This window comes from Phascolarctos cinereus, unplaced genomic scaffold, assembly GCF_003287225.1.
Source record: "Phascolarctos cinereus isolate Bilbo 61053 unplaced genomic scaffold, phaCin_HiC Scaffold_5;HRSCAF=322, whole genome shotgun sequence".
Taxonomy (NCBI): domain Eukaryota; kingdom Metazoa; phylum Chordata; class Mammalia; order Diprotodontia; family Phascolarctidae; genus Phascolarctos; species Phascolarctos cinereus.
Genome location: NW_027555958.1, coordinates 135,530,945 through 135,549,508, shown reverse-complemented (window position 1 = coordinate 135,549,508; position 18,564 = coordinate 135,530,945). Strand labels below are relative to the sequence as shown.

Genomic DNA, 18,564 nt, shown 5'->3' with positions numbered 1-18,564 from the left:
TTGCCCGAGGGCTATTGCAAGTGGCCTACTGGCGTGCAGAGGGAAGCAGGTGCATGATTAAAGTTGGGGGCTAGGAATTTGTGAATGCTTCTTAAAATTCTTCTGTCTTCTGGAGAAAAACAACAACAACACTGTAGTGCGTGTGTGTGTGTGTGTGTGTGTGTGTGTGTGTGTGTGTGTGTGTGTTGTGGTTTGGTGGGAGGAGGGGGAAGGAAAGGACTATGTGCCAGAGTGAGTGCGTATGTTGCAGCAACAGCAGTACTGGGCAAGGAGAGTTGGGCTGAGTCGGAGTCTTGTTTTAGAAGCAGCAGTTGCCAGCAGCAGAAGCAGGACCAGGAGCCCAGTCTGACGCAAACCTGCCAGCAAGTAGCAGCGCCCGGAACACGAGGCAGGCGCCCCGGCGCGCGCGGTCGCAGCTTTCTCTCCACCCCAGAAGCCCCGGGTTGGTCCAGGAGAGGGAGCACAAAGGAGGCGGCGGCGGCACAGAGCGGACCACTCGATCTCTGGTGCCACAGATGCGCTGCTCCTTCCCAGCGCCCCACCTGAGAGCGCGCCTGGCTGGGCTGAGAGAGGACGGCAGCATCAGCAGCAGTAGCATCAGCAGCAGTAGCATCAGCATCCTTAGCACTGCTCCTCGAGAGCCCCTCCCCCGCCCTCTTCGCCACCCACCCGCTGTCTCCGAGAGGCAGCCGGGCTGCAAGGGAACCCATCGAGGGTAATATGTTCCCGCGGCGACTCCTCCCGTGCGTGTCCTTGGCCCCGGCTTCGGCGCCGCAGCTCCTCCTCGTTTCTTCTGCTCCTGCCGCCGCCGCTTCTATCCCTAGCTCTCTCCATCTCCATCCCTGCCGCTGCCGCTGCTCCTGATGGATGCCGGGGAGTGCTGCATTGCTTAAGCGCTTCTCCCCCACCTCCCCTTTTTGCTGGTAGGGTAGAGGCCCTGGGTGCTGCTCTTTCCCCTCTTTTCATTTTTTTGGGGGGTTTATTGCCTAGCCATATTCATTTCTGTTTTCTTTTTCCCCTTTCATTCCTTTTCTTCTTTCTCCTCCACCCTGAGACCATGTAGATTCACTGGGGAGAGATCCCACCTAGGCGGGAGTGGGGGATAGGCGGCTTAGATAAAAGGCTGAGAGGAGGAGGTAGTGGAGGGGGAACCCACGCTGCTGCTGCTGCCACCGCCACCACCACCGAAATTTTGCTGGTACCGTATGAGATCACTGTATACCAAAGGGAGAGGGGGAGATAATCAGCTTTACCGGATCCCTCTACTTGGATCAAAGGAATTTTAAAATACAAACCTATAGCTTTTTTTTTAAATGAAATGACAAAAAAGATATATCTTTGAATAAGCAAAGAGATAAGTAGGCTCCCTCCCCCTCCTCTTTTTTTTCCTTTTTTTTTTCACCCTCTAAAGATTCTCTCTCCCCGCCCCGGAACTCTGCTGAAAAGCCACTTTATTATTAATCAGAATTCCCATCTTTATCTAGGGCTCTTCCTTCTGTGGGGACTGCAGCAGCACCAGAGTACTGGGTCTGAGATGTGCGTGGGGGTTGTTTTTATTATGTCTTAGAAGAGAAGAGAGAGGAAGACAGCAGCAAGATAGCAAGGTCTGTTTAGAATAGTCGGAGGGAGTAGAAGAGTGCTGGAAACTACAGGGGGACACATCCCCTAAAGGGAAGGGAGCAGGAGTGGGACTTTTTTTGGGGGGGGCGGAGTGTGGTGGAAGATAAGCTGGAGCAACAGGGTACCACATTTGATAGGAAGACAAATTGTTTCCCGTAAAGAAAAGGGAGGCAGCAGTAGTAGCAGCCAGGGTTCAAGGGTGTAGGTAGGGTGTGTGGCAGAGGCCAGACTGGTCAACAAGGAACAAGGGGAGACAAGGAACTGGAGCACAATGACTCATTTACAAGCTGGACTATCTCCAGAGACACTGGAAAAAGCCCGACTGGAGCTGAATGAGAACCCAGACACCTTGCACCAGGACATTCAGGAGGTGCGGGATATGGTCATCACCAGGCCAGATATTGGTTTCCTTCGCACGGATGATGCCTTCATCTTACGCTTCCTGCGGGCCAGGAAGTTTCATCACTTTGAGGCTTTCCGCCTCCTGGCCCAGTACTTTGAATACAGACAGCAGAATCTGGACATGTTTAAAAGCTTTAAGGCTACTGATCCTGGCATCAAGCAGGCTCTGAAAGATGGCTTTCCTGGAGGACTAGCCAATCTTGACCACTATGGCAGGAAGATCCTAGTCCTCTTCGCAGCCAACTGGGACCAGAGCAGGTAAATCTTAAATCCGGTCCTTGCTGTAGGCCAAACTTTTCAAGGGAACTGGGAGAAAGTCTCTTACTAACCCGTTTCCTGGGGCTTAAATTGAACAGAGAACATAGGTTCCGAGATCTGATAACTTTTTTTATGTAGGCACCAGAAGCTGGGGTTAGGAAAGAAGCTTCCTGAAGTCACAGGGGGAAAAAGAGCCAACTCCTTTGCCAATTCAATTTAACAAATATTTATTAAGAACCTACTATTTGCAGAGCACCCTGGCAAGAAATATGTGTATGGGGGAGGAAAGATACCACATTTAGATAAGATATGGTGTCTGCCCCTGACATGATTACTAGCGAGTCCCTATTGGTCAGTAGGATTATGGCCACGCTTGCATAACCATATTGTTGAGGGGTAGCCAAGTAGGACCACAGAGGATATCCTTATCCCTATCTTCTATTTCATAACCTCCTAAGAAAGTTCACTATGCTCTTGAAAAATGAGAATAGAAACATACTTTTGCTTCCTTACCATCTGTTTCTAAAATGTCTTTAAGAGAGATTCTTTATATATCTTGTGTGCTTAAGCATTTTGCTTTTAAGGAAATATTCAGCCAGATGCAGGTAGTTTCATTACTTGGGGACATTTCTGCTTAGTGATGTGTAGATGAAGGGATAATATGGTGTATCACTTGAAAAAACATACCTTTTGTATGCTAAGGATGCCTTAAAAACATTGAAAATGAAACGTGATTGGTGTGCTTATTCCTCCATCTGTCACTAATATTAAACAACAAAACAATGTGCTTCCTGTTCAGTGATGTTGTTCAGAGAGGTGGGGGAAAAAAAGCAGAAAACATTCAGATGAATTCATGGGGAAATTTGTTAAATATTTGGGTGTTTTAAAAAAAGAGTGATGTATCACCACACTATTTAGATTTTGATGCTACCCAAAAGAATGCAAACCACTTCTTTTTTACTTTCTTATTCTGAAGTGTTTTCCCAGGTGAAAAATGTGTAAAGTTCAAAAAGACTCAGCTAATCTTCAGAGTTGAATGGGAGACTTATATGCTATACTCAGTACTGTTATTTATAATGATTTTTTTTCTGTATACAAAGATGTATTTTAATTTTTTGACAGGTGCTTTTTAGACAGCTTAAATCTATCTTTGACTTTTATGAAATATTTTTCACATTAAGAGTTCTTATAGATAACCTTTTTTAGTCCTGAAATTTTAGAATATAAACTTTCATTTTCGAGAACAACTGATTTTCAGCATGGGTGTGTGTGTGTGTGTGTGTGTGTGTGTGTGTGTGTGTATGAATCTGTATTATTAAGATGTGGTAGTTTGTACCTGTTATGTCAAAGTAAACTCTGATTGTTTTTCTTAGATAAACATGGTGACAAACTCATACCTGAAGAGAGTCAAGAATCATTGGGTAGTTGGTGAGGTGGATTGTGAAGCATGTCTGGGAAAGTGATTTAGGATGAAAAAGTTCTGCTCAAATACGAGGCACATATATGTGAAGGTTTGGGGTTAAGATGACAGTCTTCAAATGGCATTAGTTACTTTTCTATCTCTTTTCTTTTTAATGAGGAAAGAAAGCTTAAGGTGATCTATTGGATGCCCTATTTTGAATTCTATTTCTTTCAAAAGTACCATAGCTACTATACTTGAAGAAGCAAGTTGTGGGAATATGTAAGCCATTAATTGGACAAATCAAAATGTAAAGAATTTGCTTAGCAAGAAATTTAGCATTTTATGTGCCAGTTCAATGGAGAATATGGGTTTTATTTACCTACAAGAAATGGGAAATGGGAAAATTTTTAATTTAAACGCCATACAAGGTGAGCTGTAGGCAATATTCTAAAAAGAATTTCATTCACAGTAACACAAATACGTAAGAAACTTACTTTCTATTAATTCTATGTGTGACCTAATGTTCTTCCACTGATTTATAGATTAATCTGAGATGGCATTACGGTTTAGTACAAAGAGCAAGGGATGTAGAATCAGTATAGCTGAGTTGTAGTTTTACCTGTGCTGTTAATTAACTCTGTGACCATGGGTAGGTCCCTATAACTTCTCAGGGCTTAGTTTGTTCATTAGTAAAAGGATATTGTATTTAATTCTCTTTTAAGAGCTTTCCAAACTTTGGATTTTTATGAACATAATTTCAGTTTTACATGAGAAGGTAGCAACTCTGAAATGCTTCAAAAAACTTATATTCTGTTAATTTTCTTTCACTGTATAAATAAAAAGGGCACAAGTTGTAATTGTCAAAATAGAGATTTTTTTTGGTGATAGAAAGTGATTTGTTGATTAACATGAAAATTGGTTTCATCTAATTAACCCAATGTATTAATACTTTTTCATTTGAGTGAAAGTAGAAAGATTACAACATATAATTATATAAATTATAGAATTCATTCAATAGAGCTTTTTTTGAGAGCTGATTATATGCAAGGCCCTTTGGAAGTTTAGAATTGGAAGAAACCTGAATTCTAAATAAGAAAAACAACTTTGGGACAAGCAAGAAAGTCTGGAATATTAAGGTCAGTTGGTGTGCTATATTAGATATTAGATCATAGATTTCGAGTTGGATGAGACTTCAGATGTCATCATTTTACAGATAAAGAATTTGAGGCCCAAAGAGATCGTAGAATCATAAATCATACATAGACATAGAGCTGGAAGGGATCTCAAAGTTTTTTTAGTCCCATTCCATTTTATAGCTGAGGAAACTGGAGTGTGAAACGGGGAAGTGAAGTAAGTTTCCCATATCATACAAGTAGTAAGTCACTTGGTGGAGCTACAGTTTAAACTTACATCCTCTGACTCTATGTCCTGCTCATCCTACTATACCATGCTGCCTTAGTTATGTCTATAAGATGGAAGTGATTTAATCCGAACTACAGTTTTACTCAAATTTTTTCTCTCACTTCCCTCTAGTCCACATGTAAATCTGCTGGGGAGAGGTGACATTGATCAGTAGGTATTTGGTGTTCAGTTGTGTAGCAGTGTCTGACTCTTCGTGACCCTATGGACCATAGCACACCAGACCCTTCTGTCCACTACTATCTCTCTAAGTCTGTGCAGTTTCATTTCATTGTTTCCATGGCACTGTCTATATATTTCATCCTCTGACATCCCCTTTTCCTTTTGCCTTCAATCTTTCCCAACATCAGGGTCTATCCCATCTTCTCATTATGTGACCAAAGTGTTTAGCTTCAGCTTAATTGAAGGCATTGCTTCCATAGTGTTCAGCTTTCCTTATAGTTCAACTCTCATAGCCATACATTGCTACTAGAAAAACCATAACTTTGACTATATGGACCTTTGTTGGGAAGGTGATGTCTCTGCTTTTTAGTATGCTATCCATTTTTGATATAGTTTTTCTTCCAACGATCAAATACCTTTTAATTTCATGGCTGCAGTTGTCTTCTGCAGTGATCTTTGAGACCAAGAATATAAATCTTCTCCCTCTGTTTGCCAAGAAGTGATGGGACCGGTTGCTAAGATCTAGTTCTTTTGATGTTGAGCTTCAAGCCAGCTTTGACACTCACCTCTTTCACCCTCATCAAGAGGCTTCTTAATTCCTCTTCACTTTCTGCCATCAGAGTATAGGCAAATAGTTTATTTAGGGGTCTGAATGTATAGCAAAACTAATTCACTTAAATACTTGTACCCTAGACACGTTTTTTCTGGTCTAGGAATTGTGAAGAACACCTTCCCTTCAGTTCATCTCATTCTCATCACCAGGCCCACCTCATTGCCTCTAACCTTCAGCTTTTTCCCCAGCCTGTTGCACCTGACCTTTTATACATTTACCATAGCCTTCAGCCCTTTAAAGTTTCAGTGTTTCCATTGGATGCCCAATATTTCTAATTCTGCTTACCACCTTCTTCCTCTTTCCCTACCTCCCCTCCAAAAACTCTTTACTTTCCTATTATTGTTTCAACTCACCAGAAAAATTCTCTACCCTGCTCTTCTCTCCCCTTATTCAGTTCTTTGCCTGTCTCATGTCTTTGTCTAAGTCTCATGTAACTGGTCAAACCTTCTACCCAAGTAAAACTTGACCATGAATCTCTTACCTTGACCAAGGATAAAGCCAGCATCCTGGTTGGACATTAGGAGCTCTCCTTATGGTAGCTTTCATGGATTTCTTTAAGTTATAAGGAAGCTGGGTGATTGGTAGATGTAGATGAGAATCAAGAAGCAGAGTGGAATAAAGGATTCTTCTACTCCCCTGCCTACCCCAGTCCCTGTAATGTATTGCTTGCATCCTTTGTTATGTTTTCTAAGAGGTTTGTCAAACCAGACTCATTGAAGAATTGATCTGCTTAACAGGTCAGGAACAGTGTCATATGTTTCTTTTGTATCCTCCACAGCTCCTAACACAGTGCTAGCATTTTGCTCAATAAGAACTGGCTGAATTCAGCTGGTTTACATATGAGTAGGAAGTTAGCTGACACCCATTTTCTTGAATTTTAGATTTGGAGAATTAGCTGGTGTAGCTGCACAGGAGACTGTTGGACAAAAGTAAATATGGGGGAGGGGACACCAACCATCCATAAATGAAATAGGATTTGTTTCTGCAGTAGAATGATGCAAAGCCAAATCCAGTTATTGTGAAACACTGGCGTGCTTCCAGAGGCACTGGAGGACACTTTTGATAGGTTTTTTCCCACAACAATACCAAGGTAAAAGTACAATATTCACACTATCCCCCTTTTCCTCCCCATAACTGGAATGCTCAAAGGCATTCTTGTCAAAATGCCTTTCTGTGTGGTCTCTGAGGGTGTTTTTTCTTTTCCAAAAGGAACAGGCACATGTGATTTATTACATTTATTGAGCAGACTGTAACTTGGAAAAGATCAATAACATTTTTGCTTTTTTTATTTGAGATTGACTAACATAATTTTTAAAAACAGGAAGAAAACTGAAGAATGAAAAACAAGTTATCTGACTTCATATCATTCTTTCATTGTCAAATTATATGTACACCATACAGTTAAATATATACATGCATATACATATATAAATATGTATGTGTATATATGTGTAGATATACATATATACATGTATATGTGTGTGTATATACATATATATATGTATATCTAGAGAAAGAGAAATTTGCTTCATAAACTCTGAACAACTCTGTTGTTGTTGCTATTCAGCTGTTTTACTTGTGTCTGACTCTTCATGACCCCATTTGGAATTTGCTTGGCAAGGAAACTGGAATGATTTGCCATTTCCTTCTCCAGTTCATTTTATAGACGAGGAACTGAGGCAAACAGGGTTAAGTGACTTACTTAGAGTCACACAGCTAAGTAAGAATCTGAGGCTAGATTTGAACTGATGAGTCTTCCTGACTCCAGGCCTGATACTCTATACACTGTGCTGTGTATTCTTTGTGACCCCCTATGGACCTTAGCCCACCAACACCCTCCATGGGGTTTTCTTGGCAAAGGTACTAGAATGCTTTGCAATTTCCATCTTCAGTGGATTGAGGCAAACAGAGGTCAAGTGATTTGCTGAGGGTCATAAAGGTAATAAGTGTCTAAGGATTTGAACTCAGTTCTTCCTGACTCCAGGCCTAACACTCAGCATCAGACCGTGTAAATCTTTCCAGTTTTTTCTGAATTCTGCCTGCTCATCATTTCTTATAGCCCAATAGTATTCCATTACATTCATATACCACAATTTGTTCAGCCATTCCCAAATTGATGGGTATCCTCTCAATTTCCAAATCTTTTATAGGCTATAATTTAATGTAATTAAAATATTTAAGATCATGATTCCCATGATGAAAGTGATAGATGACCAATCGACAATTCATGTACTTTATTGGATTCCTTGAAATGTTAAGAAAAAGCAAGTAAGGCCCCTGAACAATTAACTGGGTCCCCTTTGCCAGTGTTATAGGAGGATGAGGAGAAGAATTACATGGGAGAAATAGGCATGGAAGCATCTTCATCACTGGAAGGAGTAACCATATTGATAAGACTACAGATCCAGTTGAATGAGTAATTCCATATATATGTACCCTAATACACACTAATTAAAAAGAAAATCCTTGATATCCATTTATGTGTAACATCTCTTTTCCATAAAAATTAAGATAATAGTCAAAGTTCAACTGTTTGAGCTTTCTGGGCATTTGAATTTTGTTTTAGCCAGAATTTACTGAAATAGCCAACAGTCCTAATTCTTTTCTTTTCTTCTTTTTTTTTTGGGTGGGCTATTAGGTTAAGTGACTTGCCCATGGTCACACAGCTAGTAAGTGTTATGTGTCTGAGGCTGAATTTGAACTCAGGGCCTCCTGAATCCAGGGCCGGTGCTCTATCCACCGCACCACTTAGCTGCCTCCCTAATTCTTTTCTACAGGTTTACTGAGAGACATACTAAGCAAGGATTAAAAGAGAATTAGGCAGTCATCTGGACAACTAAAAGAAAAAAAATAGTTTGAAAGTCGCAGAAAAGTAAAAAAAGGTTTTTTTGAGTTTTTTTTTGGTTGCGTTTTGTTTTGTGGAGAAGGGGGACTGATTTTCCGTGTTCTATAGTGATTCAAATAATTTCTCAAATGTCCACTTTGTTATAAACAGATGAAAAGGAACTCATAATTAAAGGGCCACGAAGTTTACCCACCAAGATTTGGGGAAGAGGAGGATGATAACTATATATGTATGGATCTTGGGCCAGATTGAAGCATGAATTCATTGTCACCTGGGGCTCCATCCCAGTGCAGCTGCCAGACTTTTCCCAATTGGATTGCCTTTTCTGCAAATACAGTGGGGATTATTGCTTGTCAGAGCTTTGCAGTTCATTCCTAGACTTGGCCTTTAGTTCATTCCATGAAGAAGAAGAAAAAAAAATAGATCTAATAAGTGTCCTGAGAGTTGCTCTTAGAATCCTGAAACAAATTCTTGAAAAAAATGGGAAGGTCTCTTGAAAAGGGTTGCTGCTGGATATGTTGCTAGGACCTGAAGGGGCTTTGTACAATCATCAGGTAAATCAATTGATGCTGAAAACAATAGGCACCCAGGGGAGCAATTAATAGGAAATGGGCTAGGTATTAAGCAAGGTGCTAAGGCAACATATACCTCCTCACCTAGCCTAGCAATTGATGCCTCTAAACTAGGGCAGTGGCTGACAGCTATGAACTGGGACTTTCCTCCAACCCTCAGCTGGAGACCAGAATTCACAGGGCAGTATAGGGAAGGGGAGGTAGGAGATTCAATCAGGGATACATCAATCAGTCCATAAGAATTTATCAAACTTCTGCTTGATGGAGGGGAGGGGCAGGTAGGTGGGTCAGTGGCTAAAACACTCTTCCTAAGTTCAAATCCCACCTCAGATACTTGCTAGCTTTATTCTCAGATACTAGCTGTATGACCCTGGCCAAGTCACTTAACCCTGTTTTTACCCCTGTTTTCCTCAGTTCGTCAACTACAAAATGAGTTGGAGAAGGAAATGGCAAACTACTCCAGTATCTTTGCCAAGAAAACCCTAAAACAGGGCCACAGAGAGTCAGCCACGACTGAAATGACTGAACAATACCAACAAAAATGTGCCAGGCACTGTGCTAAGCACCAGGGATACAAAGTCCTTTCTCTCAAGGAGCTTACAATCTAATGGGGGAAACAGTATACAAACAACTATGTACAAAGAGATATATACAGAATACATTTGGATGGAAGGGAGACATGGAAGAATTGGAAATAGCTTCCTACAGAATATGGGACTTTAGCTGAGATTTGAAGGAAGCCAGGGAGGCTAGGAGGTAGAGAAGAGGAGGGAGAGTATTCTAGGCTTAGGGGACAGACAGCAAAAATGCTCAGAGAGGAGATGGAGTGTGCTGTGTGAGTAACAACAAGGAGTCCAATGGCACTGGATTGCAAAGAATATGGAGGCGAGCAAGGCTTAAGAAGATTGAAAAGGTAGGAGGGGGTCAGATTTTGAATGGCTTTGAAAGCAAAAGTGTAGGTGTTGCCAGGAATCCTTGGAAACAATGAGTTTAAAAAGTGTCAGAAGTGATTTTCTCATGATCTTGTGAGAATTTGGTGCTCTTGTGGAGGCTTTGGGGTCCATCTTCACTGCATCCTTCAGGGCAGTTCAGGCATCATGGTAGCTGAGGTGTTTAATAGGGAAGAATCAGTCAGTTCTGAATGGTCTCCCATCTCAAAGGTCATAGGCAGGCAGGAATAAATCATATATAAAACTTTCCAAGAATAGAAGAATCTGAATATTGAGGGATTGGGCAAAGATCCCAGAAAAGGGGCAGGGCAAAAAGAAATGAGTATCAAGTAGGAAGAGGGCATGTGGCTAGAACATATACATCTTGTTTGATAGAGCAGTACTAGATCCTGCCAAAACAAAGGTTTTTTTACCAGCCCTTTATAAAACAACTGATGGGATAACAATAAAAATCAAGAATGTCAACGTTCAGTGGCCCATCATTTAGTATTTGCTAGGATCAGGATGTTTCCAGGTTCACATGGAACATTCTCAGACCTAACAGAAGATCATAAGATTATCCATTTATAGCTAGAAGGGACCTTAGAGACAATCTGGTCCAACCCCTTTATTTTACAGATGAGGAAACTAAGAACCAGGGAGGTTAAGTGATTTGCCCAAGGTCAAATGAATGTCAGGTATTACAGGTAGGACTTGAGCCCAAAGTCTTTGACTCCATAGCAAATACTTTTTCTACTGTACTGCATCCCCACAAAGGATTTGTTGGGCAAGACTGACCAAGATACAATTACCCACCAAAGAAATACATCTTAATATTTCAAGGTATTTTAAAATATGTAGTGTGGAACTTAGTAACTAAACTTTACCTGGAAATCTAGATTAAACAATTTAGGAATGGTTTTAGTTCTTTAAGTCCCAAGGGTAGATATATTTTACGGACACTACAGTTATTTGAATTACTCTACTAGTCTCAAAGAGCCAGTGGCTCTTGATGCTAGGTCTTTATGGCACCAATCAACCAGCTGAAGAATGAAACACTCAAGTCAATTTGGTTATTCATTATAAAAATCTTGTTTCCCACCTTCTCTGTTGATAGCATTAGGCATGAACTCAGTTCCTGATCTCAAGGAATTTACAGTGTGACTTGTGAGAAAATCTGTGAAGAGCTGAATAACAGCATAAAACACTGCATATTCATCACAAGGCAATGTGATGCCAAAGGTGCCATGCAAGTGCTGTAGATGAGAAATGCCAGAAGTGAAGTCACTGTGCTTGATTTAGAGTCATTTAGACAAAGAGGGATGCTAGCAGAGCTGGCCTTAAAGCCAAGAAGACCTGGATTCAAGTCTTGCCTTTGTCACATATTGTCTGTGTCTCCTTGGGCCAATTACTTTACCTTGCAATGCTCTCGGCAACTCTGTAAGGATATTAATTTCAAAGTGATGATTTGTTTCATATAGAGTGTTTCCTCATCTGAGACTTCTCTGTGCCTTTCGTCTGATTCCTGTCATTACCTGGAAAAACAAAAAAGCTCAAATGCACTATTTAGGTATATTCAACTTTCCTCCTGCTGAATTCATTGAATTGTTTACATGGTCAGTGCCTAACTTAATGGGGAGAGCATAATCTTAAATATAATTAAAGCATCTTGGGTTTTATCACCATGATATACCCGCAAGAAATTCCCATCTCACTGCACCTTGATACGTAGTCCTTAAGTGTTTCTGTGCCTGAAGAATTAATCTCTTTGTGAGCAAATATTTTCAGACTTTGTGACTTGGGGAGGAGGGGAGGAGAACAAGCATTCATTAAGCATCTACTATGTGCCAGTCACACTGCTAAACACTTTACAAATATTGTTTCATTTGATCCTCATGCCAAGCCTAGGAGGTTAGGTGCTGTTATTATTCCCTTTTTACAGTTAGGAAACTGAGACAGATAGAAGTTAGTGACTTACCAGTGTGGTCACTGAGTAATGACCTGCCCAGGGTCATACCTGGTAAATGTTGCAAGTAGATTTGAACTCAGAGCACTCTGTCTCTAGGCTTAGCACTGTACACAGGTCCTCTGGTCCTCAGACCATCAATGTGCAGTCTGTTGACAAGCCTATGCTGAGAGCCTTTTCAGCTTGCTGTAACCTTATAGGGCCTGTGCCACAGACATAGATTTTGAGAACCTAGGGTCGACCTCCATGCCATAATAAAAATCATTGCAAGAGGGCACTATTTCTGTTAGTGGAATGTATGCTTCAACATAGGGCAGCTAGGTGGCACAGTAGATAGAGTGCTGAGCTGTCAGTAAGGAAGACTCATCATTATGAGTTCAAATCTGGCCTCAGACACTAGCTGCATGACCTTGGGCAAGTCACTTAACCCTGTTTGCCTCAGTTTCCTTATCTGTAAAATGAGCTAGAGAAAGAAATAGCAAATCACTCCAGTATCTTTGCCAAGAAAACCCCAAATGCAATCATGAAGAGTTGTGTAGGACTGAAAAATTACTAAACAATAACATATTTTAATGTAATGTAAAAAAAATTCTATGTTTGAGGGAATTTCCTCAACTGAGAGTTCCCCATACCAATGAAATCACAGGTCCAGTCCCAGTCACTGACCCTTATAGAAAAACAAAACAAAACACTTCCCCTAAAGTTCTTTTCTTAAGAATTATTGTGACCTTAAGAGTTGAGGGACCTTGAATTCTCAAAGGCCATAAAGCTGAACGTGTGGTTTAGCAGGGCCTGACAATATGAAAAATTCTTTGAGCCTGGGCCAGATTGCAGATGTCTGTCATCTGAGGACTAGTCTAGGTATCTTCAAAAAGTCCCATGACCAGGTTGGCCACAGGGTGACAGATTTTTTCCACTGTAGCTGCTCTTAAAGATCATTCTTGTATAAATTAATACAGAGTGAAGTGAACAGAACAAAGAGAATGATTTATACAAAAACAACATTGAAAAAAGAACTTCCAAAGCCTTAAGAACAGTCATCAACACAATGACCAACCAAAATTTCGGAGGTCCATGAAGCATGTTACTTATCTCCTGACAAAGAGACGGCTTCTAGATACAGAAAGTTGCATACATTTTTGGTCATAGTCACCATGGAATTTATTTTCCTTAACTGTTTGTATTTGTTACAAGGGTTCGGCTGTTTTTATTTCTTTCTCAGTTGTCAAGGAGAGTATTAAGAGAAAATAAATGCTTTATTATTTGAAAAAAATTTTAAAGTTTCATTTAATTTCAACTATTAAAAATTATCTTGCAGGGTTGATGTGAGAATCAAATGAGGTAATGTCTGTAAAGTGATTTGCAAGCCTTAAAACATCATCTACATGCCATCTATTCTTTTTATCTTCACCTATTAAGACACAGAGTAGATGCTGTTTATTTGGGTGAATAGAGCACCCATACTGATGAAATCATGGATCCATGCAGTGTTGAAAGATAAGTATGAAAACATGCAAACCTGTGTCAGGCAGAGTGAGACTTCTGGTTTATTTGACAAGAACACTGGGAGACATCTCAACTGGTAATCAACCTTGAGAAGAATTCAAAGGGTAAAACACAAGTAATATTTTCTTTGGTACACAGGTAGTGCTAGTGTACCAAAGCATACACAGATCCTTTAATATGATAAGGTTTGAAGTTTATCAGAAGTAATAGCAAACAATTTAAATAGCAATTACTTGAGTAATTTTCAATCATTAATGTCTTTAGAGATATAGACTGGTAATGGTGTGTGTGTGTGTATGTGTGTGTGTATGTGTTTGGAGGGTGGACAAGGAATAAATAGATTAAAGGGAAAGATATTAGACAGACATTTGCTTCAAGGAATTTTGTGTTCCATCTCAATAATAGAGGGATAGAGTTTTCTTGCATATGGTTGTATTTTTCCACCATTATAGAAGGTTCCTTCTGGCCACAGTGGCACTCATTGTCTACATTTTCTTCGAAGAAAGATGATTTTCTTTCCATGTTTCATCTCTGACATTTCCTTCAGTTGTATTCATCTTCATTCCCACAAAAATAATAGCTCAGATAGCTAATATGCTAAGCTTGGTGATAGGAACCAGATTTTTAAAAAAGTGCACACTTTCATCATTGTTTTTGCAGTAGATTTCTTCCTTTCCCATCCTGCCCCAAATGTATGTATGACTTTGCTATTTCTTTTCTTCCAAAATTCTCCCTGCTGTGACCAGCCAGGTCTGAAGAGTTCAGTAAGACATGCCATCTGGGCTCAATTTTATGTCAGTATTGACTTTATAATCTGTCTTGTGAAACACACGTAATGCCTGTGAGAGATAGAAAGGCATGTTCTATTTCTCCTCATATCTAAAGTCTCTTCTAGGAAGAAGTGTGCATTGGTGTGTAAAGAGCATTGGATTAGGAGCCAAAGGACTTGGGTTGGAGTCTTGGTTTATTATCTATGTGCTTCTGGAAAAGGCACTTAACCTCTTTCAGGTTTAGTGTTTTATTCTGTAAAATGAGAGGATTGGACTTGACAATTTCTGAGGTCTCTTTTAACACAAAAAAAATATGATCTAACATAATTACATCTAAGAGACTGAAAGAGTTAATGTTCTTTCTAATGGCTAGGTGATGCAGTGAATAGAGTGATGAGCCTGAAGTCAGGGAGACCTGAGTTCAAATTCTAGTTGTGTTACTAGTTGTGTAACCCTAGGCAAGCACTTAATCACTGTCTCCTTCAGTTTATTCAACTGTAAAATGGGGGTAAAAGTAGTATCTACCTTTCAGAGTTGTCTCATTGAAGACAGAACAGTGCCTGTCAATGCTAAGCACTTAATAAATATTTTATTCCTTCCTTCCTTCCTTCCTTCCTTCCTTCCTTCCTTCCTTCCTTCCTTCCTTCCTTCCTTCCTTCCTTCCTTCTTCCTTCCTTCTCCATAGTGGACAGAGTACTGGATTTGAAGTCAGGAAGAAGTAGGTTTGAAACATACTTTGAACAATTACTAGATCTAGTATGATCTTTGGTGAATTATGTCACCCTTCTCATTCCAATCTGTAAAATGGGGATAATAATACATGACAAAGTTTTTGTGTGGATCAAGTAAGATAATGCATATAACGTTTTTTGGTACACTTTAAGTGATGTATGTGAAATGATGATGATGATGATAATGATAACAGTGATGGTAATAATAAAATAATAAAGCAAAATACTCAGGCAGTAGGAGTGTCCAGTTTATTGGAAGCAAAAGATTAATATGATCTTGCAAAATGTAATGAGAAATGAACTAGCAGTTGAATTGATCTGGAGAAAAAGAGCATTTCAGCCTTTTTAGCTGTTTATTAAAATCAATCTCTCTGAACCTCAGCATCCTTAGCCGTAAAATGAAGTGCTTGGATTAGATGACCTCTGAGGTTCTTTGCATCTTTAAATCCCATGACTCCATGAATCTTATCCTTACCATTTCAGAAAGGAGGGATGGCAGGAGGTTAGAGACAGCACTAAATAAAGAAGGGCATGAACATCAGATTTTGGGCAGACAGCATTACTTCAGAGATTTCAGGAGGGAAAGACAGGATGTCTCCTTTACACATTACTAAAGCCCCTGAAAGAAAGCCTAATGAGAATTCCTTTAAATAGGGAAAAAGAGGGGACCAACGGCCAATGTACTTGCCAATCTGATATTTCTTGGGGCTGTGCTTGATGATCCTACCTGTCTGTACGAGGCTTTCAGGGTGAATTGGTTTGGTTTTGGGGTTTTGGTCTTAAAGTGGACTACAAACTTTTTTACCAGCAGCTTTCCAGAGTTGTGTAGATTCTGAGTAGGTTGTGGATGGCTAATTCTGGTGAGTGATTTTCTATGAGCTTGCAAGCGGTAATCAGTCTGGTAAGGGTCCTGAGGGGTGGGGTCTTGCCCACCTCTCTAGTCCAGAAGGAATATTGCAATGTTAGTCTGAGAGCAGAGAAGAGAGTTGATCTAAATCTTGCTCTCAGATACTATTTCCTGTAATTTTGCAACATTGTGCTTCTTTCCTTGGTCAAGTTACCAAACATGCCTGATGGACCAGCTGGCCTCTGAAATCCCTTTCAGCTCTAGCTTTATGATCTTCTGTGTGTATCATTAAGTTGGAGAGATCAGATGTGTGCATACACACATTTGCTAATGATATCACATTTATGTAGAGTTTCCAAAGCACTTTTTCATAATAACCCAGTGAGGTCAATAGAACAAGTACCCCTAGTTTACAGATGAGAAAACAGGAAGTTAGAAAGGTCTAATAATTTGACTAATATCAGGAAACAAGTAAGGATCAGAGCCAGTATTGAGAGGAAGATTTTTGGACTCTAGGTCTGGTGTTTTTACACTTTTTTACACCGCATTTTGTCTGAAAAGACAAATAACATTATAAAATAACAAGCTAATGTCAAATGAGTAGTATAGGTGATGCATTCAGTTGACATTCAGAGTCCTCAAGTCAACAAGCATTTATTATGGGCTAGGCATTGTTCTAAATCCTGGGAATGCAAATGCAAGCAGGAAGAAGGACAGCCTCTCCCCTCAAGGAGTTTACATTCTAACGTGGGAATGTAACAGATAAGTGGAAGCTTAAAAGCCAGTAGGATGGGGGAGAAGGGGAAGAAATGAAAATACACAAGTATTTGGCATGAGGGCATGGCAGAGAAAGTCCAGAAAGTTAGAAATGCAGCCTACAGAGTAATGAAGGTAGGACCGGCCTAATCTTCCTCCTTAAAATGGAGGTTCTGAGAGGAAGCAGCAAATCAGAGGCAGAGGACTCAGGAATTGAGGGTACTTCCAATGTGTGAAGTCCGGGGGTGGAATGATCTTCTGAGTTGAAGAGGTGTCTGAGGCATAGTACAGTAAGGGTGGAGAGTCAGGAGGGCAGTTTGGGAAAGGACGTGATTACTGAGGGGTAATTGAAGGAAGGCAAGACAAATAAGTGGAGAGGACAAGAAGAGTAATCCAGGTAGAGCAACTGGTGAGCAAAGGTGTGGTGGTGGTAATATAAATAGGATATTAAGGGAATACTAAGGAGATTGGACTAGTCAAGTAGAAATTTTATGTAATGGGGTAATGGGAGATAAGACCAGAAATGTAGGTTGTTGTTGTTCAGTTGTGTCTGACTCTTTGTGACCCGTTACAGGGTTTTGTTGGCAAAGATACTGGATTGGTTTGTCCTTCCCTTCTCCAGGGATTAGGCAGAAGATTCTTTAAATTCAAACAGGCACATTTTCAAAAGCTGTATAATGTCAATTATTGCTACATCCTCATTTATTTAAAGGAAGAAGTGGAGCCAGAGAGGCAAAGTAGGAGTTGCCAGAGAAGTAGGAGAAGTAGGGAAATAAATATCATGGAACTCAAGAAAGGACAACATTTCAAGAAGGAAGTTGTGATTTACAATATCGAATGCCTCAGCTAGGTCAAGGGAATTGAGGACTCAGAAAGACGTCCTGGTTTGGGGTGTGAAAGTTCTCTGATAACTTGAAAAAAAGCATTTTCAGTACAGAGTTCTGAATACAAGTGCACTAAAATGGATGGTAAGAAAGCAGAAGCAGCAAGTATGGACCGCAAAATTTGTGTTCACCCATGTTTAATATTTAAGTGCTTTGATTTCTCCAGAAAAAACACCAAAACAAAACATTGGTCTAATAGCCATGGTTATTAATTTATTAATACACACAACAATTCTGCAACAAAAACTAGATTTTTTTATGGTCACTTTATACAGGAAAATACTTCAGGAGGATCAGGTTGTTTTCCCCAGGTTCCTCAGGAAGCAAATAGGATAGAAGGAAATTTGTCTGGATATCCTACTTCACCTCTTTTATATATTAGAACATCTGTGATTTCTCTCAAGGAAAACCTTTTAGCAGTTTCATGCCAAAGTGGTAAGATGCCTTACCAAAGCCATTATTGCCTCTCACAGATACGTAAAGTGGTCTTTCTGCTACTAATCTTAAAGTCAACAATCACTGTCAATATTTTTAAGATGTACAAATTGGGGTTCAAGAATTCTTTAAATGTGATAACTCCTTCCTTGCAGCTTTTCCTCTATGTATAAGAGAAGGGTAGTTATAGAGATGGGTCATAGAGTGATCTTGGTGTGAACTCCAAATATAATGATTATTTCTTTGAAAATATCTCTGATTTATTAATAATAATAACTAGCATTTATGTAGCACTTTCAAGTTTTCAATGCACTTTATGAACATTATCTCATGAGGAAACTGAGCCATGTGCAGCTAGATGGCACAGTGGATAGAATGCTGGGCCTGGGGTCAAGAAGACTCAAAGTGAAGACATTGTACAGAATGTGTTAAATTTCTTGAACAAAA

General features: G+C 40.0%; 1 protein-coding gene across 1 annotated transcript in view; it reads left to right on the top strand.

Annotated features, from left to right (window-relative positions):
• Positions 1-347: 347 nt before the first annotated feature.
• The window catches only part of CLVS2 (clavesin 2), a 102,175-nt gene continuing 83,958 nt past the window's right edge, over positions 348-18,564 (top strand). Inside the window, exon 1 of the mRNA XM_020986971.2 lies at positions 348-2,280. Within this exon, the coding sequence (XP_020842630.1) occupies positions 1,892-2,280 (389 nt within the window). The 5' untranslated portion in view covers positions 348-1,891. The remainder of the gene's footprint in view (positions 2,281-18,564) is intronic.